This window comes from Dendroctonus ponderosae, unplaced genomic scaffold (assembly GCF_020466585.1).
Source record: "Dendroctonus ponderosae isolate FM_Combo_2020 unplaced genomic scaffold, Dpon_F_20191213v2 Dpon_F_20191213_9, whole genome shotgun sequence".
Taxonomy (NCBI): domain Eukaryota; kingdom Metazoa; phylum Arthropoda; class Insecta; order Coleoptera; family Curculionidae; genus Dendroctonus; species Dendroctonus ponderosae.
In genome coordinates, this window is record NW_026019116.1 from 5,009,155 (window position 1) to 5,016,315 (window position 7,161).

The 7,161-nt window shown below is 38.5% G+C and overlaps 1 protein-coding gene across 4 annotated transcripts in view; it reads left to right on the forward strand.

Annotated features, from left to right (window-relative positions):
- LOC109541808 (inhibitory POU protein) overlaps positions 1-3,596 on the forward strand; it is a 29,977-nt gene extending 26,381 nt beyond the window's left edge. For all 4 annotated transcript variants that reach the window (XM_048669619.1, XM_019910776.2, XM_048669618.1 and 1 more), the window contains one exon: positions 2,036-3,596. In XM_048669619.1, coding sequence (XP_048525576.1) covers positions 2,036-2,483 — 448 coding nt within the window. In that variant the 3' untranslated portion in view covers positions 2,484-3,596. The remainder of the gene's footprint in view (positions 1-2,035) is intronic.
- Positions 3,597-7,161: the final 3,565 nt, after the last annotated feature.

Sequence of the window (7,161 nt, forward strand, 5' to 3'; positions counted from 1 at the left end):
GCTTTCTGGGTCAAAACTACTCGAATTTCCTCACTCAGGTTGTTACGACTGAATCGAGTTTTCAATTCTCTATCCAACGATGCCAAAACGAATTCGAAGATTGAAGATTGAATGGTTCTTGAGAAACTTCGAAAAAATCCGCCCCTGGGCACGACACTGGTAGGAGACAACTAACTGGTTCTTTGGGCGGAGGTGATTTTTTGCCTTGGTTTATGGAAGTTTCAACTAAGAAGCCATGAAAAGATGATCAAATTTTTAAAAGTTCTCTTCAAATGCCGTCATTCTGCGTCTTCAAACCTCAACATGAACGGTCTTTGGTGAAGGCGCTGTTGTAAATAAACCTCAAAAATCTTGAAATTAACGATACAAGGAAATGTTGAGGGCTGGCCTGAATGCAGAAAGTCAAAATGCGCAGAAAAAGTGCTTATGGCGTTTTGTCTAAAGCGAATAATAAGCGAGCCACTGGAGAAAAATTGCAGATTCGTAGGCTTCAGTGTCTCTCACATACATTTTACATGAGGATTAAATGGGGTTTTCTAAATTCCTCAAGCAAGAAGGGGTTTCAACGAAATGCCAAAAAAGTAATTGCGAAGTTCTCCCTGTTTATCTTCAAAAGCTTCTAGAAAGATTTTTTTTGGAAATTTCCTTTGCCAACTATTGCGTCCATATGGAAGGACCTGCAGTGAAAACATTCGAAAACAAAAAAGTGATTTGTGCGAAAACTTTACTGGTTTGCACATTTTAATTGTGTAATCGATAACAGCGTTTTTGCAAAAAAGTGACTCTTAATAAAATGTCAAGTTACAGCCGCTAGTAATCTTTCAAAATCTCTCACAGAAACAGTTTTCGAAAAAAAAGCCAAAAAACGATTATTTCAAAAATAATAAAAATGTTCAAACAGACTTACAGCGGAGACAGAAGAAGCGTGCAGTTTTCGCCTGGAAGTCTTTGCAACACTCTATGAATGCTGTTTTTTCAGCAAATGGACTGGACACGTGAGTGATTTTTGCGAGAATTTCCCCGTTTTGGTGTTAGCGGATTCAATCAATCCATAGCCCTAAAAGAGTCAAGTTTCTACGCAATTTTAAAGAAACGTGCAGTTTTCGCATGGAAATCTCAAGAGCTGGATAATCATGTTGCTTGGAGGACAGGGATTAAGATCGGCGAGCTATTGGCGATTATTTTCCTTAAATAAAAACAAGCAAGTGGGTCCAATTGCCATAGATGTAAAAAATACTCCAAAACACCCACTAGAGAGGAGGCTGATCAGATTTCGTGGGAACGCTGGAATGGACGAAAAATCAGGAGTCAACTTTTCATTCATCGCACTACTTTTTGTGTGCAATTCTCTTGATATCAACAATTTTTTTTTAATTTTTGGTTTTAATACAAACTCCCCACTTTATTGAACCATCAATATACATTGATTTTTCTATATGAATTTGTTCTGGGGCATCGGTTATTCTAGCGGCTTGATTCATCTAGTCTATATAGACTCTCCTTCAAGTTTCCATATGGAGAAATTGGAGAAGTTAAATTTGAAATTTTGTCGTTGATTTTCCAAAATTTTGAAAGACAAACACTGATTTTTCTTTCATAATTCTTTGTAAATCAGGTCTAATATATGAATTCGTTTCTACTTCTGGTGTCTACTTCAGGTGTTTGACACATTTTGGTGCCCTCTTTGCAAGCAATAGGCATGGTGGACGATGGAAATTAATCGTCTGTGGGTGGAAATTTGCGCTCAATAACCGGTAAATAAAATATTGAAATGTTCCTTAACAAGCGGATAAATGCATCCTTAGTGAGCCACTCACTCTCTTTCGAATATCCCCAGTGAAATATTCATGCAATGTAAATATTCATTCTAGTAACAATTAGGCAAATAACGTAGCCGCTATTTCCTGGTAGCCGATTCCGGTTATTAATCGGCATTCAAATAATTCCAGAGCTGGATGCAGCTGGCTCCAGCCCACCAAATTGAAGGGTTCAAAGAGACGCCAAATAACCACCTAAATTTCAGCTTTGTTTCCAGATTCAAGCAGCGACGGATCAAGCTGGGAGTAACGCAGGCGGACGTGGGCAAAGCGCTGGCGAACTTGAAACTTCCCGGTGTGGGCGCCCTCTCGCAGTCGACGATTTGCAGGTTCGAGTCGCTCACACTGTCCCACAACAACATGATCGCCCTCAAGCCGATCCTGCAGGCATGGCTGGAGGAGGCGGAAGCCCAGGCGAAGAACAAGCGACGTGATCCGGACGCGCCCAGTGTGCTTCCGGCCGGTGAAAAAAAGCGGAAGCGGACCTCAATTGCGGCGCCGGAAAAGCGCAGCCTGGAGGCGTACTTTGCGGTACAGCCGCGGCCGAGTGGCGAGAAAATCGCCGCGATCGCGGAAAAGCTCGACTTGAAAAAGAACGTGGTACGCGTGTGGTTCTGCAATCAGCGACAGAAGCAGAAACGGATGAAATTCGCCGCGCAACACTGACCGGAAGTGAACTTCGGGTTTTAGGGCAGTTCCGGACAGTGTCTCGATTCGATTTCGGACCCGTTTTGATCAGCGACAAACGCGAAGTGTTCAATTTGAACTATCCATGTATAAACCGATGCACACTGCTTGAGAGATCAGAGCTCGTTCATCTGGGCGCTTTCTGCAGAAGAAGAGTGAATCAACGGTGAAACGGCCCGGCTCCAGAGAAGATTGGAGGTTCGTTGTGTAAATTGACAAGCACGGTATAAAATAGTGTTTACCCTGTGTTGTGCTGTGATATATTGGCCAAAGCTCTCTTAAATTATTGATAACCTTCTGCTGCTTGCCACATCGATCTTCTCTGGCCGGTCGCTCCTTGTTTGAGGCTCGACCAAGCTAACAGTGGTTTCGACCAACAGTCCGTAGTCGCTGTACATTTCTTATTATATAGTACAATTTTTATACAAAACAAGGTCTCATGAAAACGAATTTTCTGTACATAGCAGATGCCCACGGGCGTTGTTCTGTTCTTTAAACCAAACCTAGTCAGTCAGCTAAGTCAGTATTATTGAAGCTCAGTTCGGTTTCGTTCTACGTTGAAAGTGCAATAATATATAGTGTTTAGATAATGTAATAGCTTAAGAATTAAGTACCTTGACTCATGTGAATAGCTTTGTACATAGACCCTTTGTTATGTAGTTACTGCATTAGAAGCAATAATAAGTTAACTCTAAGCGATAGCGTACATCCCTACGTTCTTGAACAAGCTCACAATTCCTCTACAGGGTAACCGAAACATATCACTTTAGCCAAAGATTTACATTTATCGATGATGATGATGATTCTCTGCGAGGAAATGTTGCTGATTGAACGCAGCCACATTTACCAAGCGACTTTCTGTACATAAGCAATCTTGTACATAGTGTCCCATACGATTTTCTATATTATAACGATTATTTTGCCTAGGTACCAAATAGTACTCAAGTCTAGTCATTGTGTTCCTTATTCCTTGTATTCCTCGTTACGTTTGTTCCTTTCATACTTTTAATTATATAATGTTTTGTTTGTTTTTTGGTACTGGTGTAACATATTTCATTGGAATGCGTATTAATAAAGTCCAGTTCAATTCTATGCACTGTGTGTAATTTCACCTTTAAATATTCTGCGAATGCGAATTCAGATTGAGATACTGGAAATTATGGCTCATTTTGTTGCTGTTTTTTCGACAATTTTCAGCGCCTTGAAGTGAGGGATGCAACGAGTTTATTCAGGAACCCATTGGACTTCGGATTGAAAATAACCGAACATTTTGGTATATTTTAGTAGCGCCAACCTCATTAATTTCCTGCAAAGTGTTTATGTAAGTAAAATGATGCCAAAATGTTAGAACGTCGATGGTTTTCCGCTGTCCGCACCATTGATAATTTGAGTTTTAGAGAAGTGTGTATGAATTTTCAACTAATGATGGAAAGTTGTGAAATGTGAAATTTTTTATTTTGACGAAAATTTTCCCACCAATGATCAAATAAAAAAAAATCAAGTTTCTCAAAATGTCTCGAATTTTACATGATTTGCATCTGAACATTTTGGTATATTTCAAGCAATTGCGATCTCGAACGCGTAAAATATGCACATGAGAGAACTTCTTAGACCGGAAAGAATCAACTGAGCTCAAACAACACGCATGTAAAGCTTTAAATTTTTATGAGGTAAAAAAAACGCATGTGAAAATTTAAATTTTAATCGAAATTTTTCTAACAATTAAAGAAAATAAAGTTTCCCAAAATGTATCGAATTTTACTTGATTTTTCATCTCCGTGAAACGAAGAATGTCAGAAGCTCATTGAAAAACACACGTGATGGTTTAAATCTGAAATAATCGATATTTTTGGTCCATTTTAACCCATTTTTGAGCGGTTGCAACCTTCAACCGACATTACTTTTTTGATTAAAGACTCGCAAATTTTTCTTCAGGGGGTCAATTTTTTCAAAAAATGTCAAGTTTCTCAGTGTCTCAAATTTTACATAATTTTCATCTCTAAGAAGCGAGAAATGCAACGAGCTCAGGGAAAAACTCACTTATAGCTTCCAATCTGAAATAATCGACATTTTTTGTTCAAATTGAGCGATTTTTCAGCGGTTACAATCTTTAACCAACGACACTTTCTTTATTGTTGACCCTAAAATCTTAAATATGCATATTAGGAAGCTTCTAAGACCGGGAACAATCCATTGAACTCAAAAAAACACTTTTTTGCTTCAAAAATCAATACAAAAATCGACATTTTTGCCTCATTTTGAACGGTCTGCATGGTTCCTAATCTGCTCCACACTCATTTGCAAAAGACTCTTCTAGAATCTTCCGATGGTGTTTGAAAGTTCTCAGTTTTTTAAAACAAGGCTGCACCTTGAGGCACCGTAGAAAATATTTGACAATTTTCTAAAAGTTCGATAAGTTTTCAGAATTAAGTGAAATTCTCCACAATTATTGGCAAACGGTTTTCGTAAAAATATCCAAAATTTCAGAGTTGCACGATTGTGACGGACAATAAAGAGAAGTTTAGAAAGTTGAAATTCAACTGGCCCCGAATTGATTGAAAGCCTCCACATTTATTGACAAAATGCTCTTCTAGAAATACGCAGCGTTGACTATTGCAAGGCTTCGCGTTTGGAAGTAGGTACTTATTTTTTAACACATTTCAAATACCGTGGAAAAAATTTAAAAAAAATAATTTTTCATCAATTCAATTAATTCATCATTCATTTCATATCATCAAATTTCAATTTTGATCAAAAATGGTGAAAGTCGATTTTTTCAAAAAATATCTAATTTCTCAACAGTCTGAAATTTTTGCAAATGCAATTTTAATTTTCACAGAAATTTTTCGAATTTTTCTTCAAATTTTACATCATTTTGATCTGTATGAAACGAGGAATGGAACAAGCTGATTCAAATAGTCACTTGAAACTTGAAATTCGATAAAATCGACATTTTTGCTTGATTTTGAGCGATTTTGGTTTTTTTAACCAACGGTACTTTCCTTATTGTTGACTGAAAAACCTTAAATATGCACAATAGAGAACTTCTAAGGCCGGAAACAATCTATTGCGCTGAAAAAACTCAAAAAAATTTGTCAAAAAATATCAAGTTTCTAAAACATTTCAAATTTTACATCATTTCCATCTCTAAGAATCGAGGAATGCAACGAGCTCATTGAAAAACACACTTGAAGCTTCAGATACGAAAAATCCACATTTTTGCTTCATTTTGAGCAATTTTCGTGCGAGTACGATTTTTAACCGATGCTATTTTTCGTATTGTTGACTGGAACGGGCTCATTGAAAAACGCATTGAGGTGGTCAGGTCCGAAATTATCGACATTTTTGGGTTTTTTAAAACTAATTTTGAGCGGTCGCGGTCTATAAAACACAATTTTATTTTTATTATTGACTGGAGCACTCTATTTATACAAACAGGGGCATTTCTTCTATCGAAGGCAGGACACTGAGCTTAAAAAACAGCCGCAAAAGTTTTCAACGTTTCAACTGATGTCAAAACTTTCCCTTTAATCGTTCTCTTCTACCAGGTAATGGCATTAAAAACTCATTGATTACAAAGTACCACTTCGTTTCAAGAACTGTGGCAGATGCAAAAAAATAAAAGAAAGAAAAAAGTTTCTGAATTGAACCAAGAATTCACGAAAATTTCCGCAGACTTCAGTGGCGCACCATAAAAAATTGCGGGGTTAAAAAATTATAAAAGTGTGGACTAAAGTGCTTGTATGTGCAGTATTCCTATTTGTAAATATAGGCACCTATTGAATTTTGCAAAAGCCCAAAGGAAAAATGTCACCACTCTGTAACTCGAAAGAGTTGCGTCTTTCAGCTCTATCATCGCAAATCTATGAAGCAAAGTGCGTGTCTGCAAATATCACCCCATACGCTGATGAACTATGCATTTTACGCTCTTTCCGAAAAAGCTCGCTTGTAAAGCTCTCGGCCCGAAACCAGATCGGATTCAACTCTTAGATTAGCAACGTGCGAAGATCAAAGCCGCAATGTCCGTTTATTCCCTTTAAACGAAGCGCAAATCTTCGAGCAAGCAAAGGCCGCGCCCAATAGTGCACTCTTTATCCACTCTTAAATCGATGTCGCCTAATATTTGTATAGGAGCCGACAAATCAGGTCCTCTCGGCCCTTTAAAACCAAAGACAATCCCGGCAACTTTCGATCGAAACAATCAGGGAAGATAAAATTTCTTGACAAGTAAAAAGGACATTGACGCGGTCCCTCGGGAACCGACGAAAACGCATCGACGGAACGGTCTTGGTAATTGTTTAAGAGTTTCTTTTTCCCTCGGTAATTATAGAGGACGTAGAACAAACCTTTTTCGGACTGAGCCCGGGCTTTAAATTGCCCATTTTGATCTTCGTTTGCGCGCCAGCCCAATTGGATGGACTTTTGCAAGCAATAAATTAACTCGCCCCCCCGGTTCGGGCTCCACCTTTTGGCCTGGATTATGTTGTTTAATACGTCCCCCGGGCCTCGCAAAACAACTTTTTTAATTACCCACCCCCGTGAAATTAAGGACACTTAACCGCTCAAGACGGCGGCTGGAAAGACATTTTTTCCAGTTTATCTGTCACTAACCGGGCAATTTAGGGCGCACCAGGCCCGCATTAATCCCAGTCCTTCA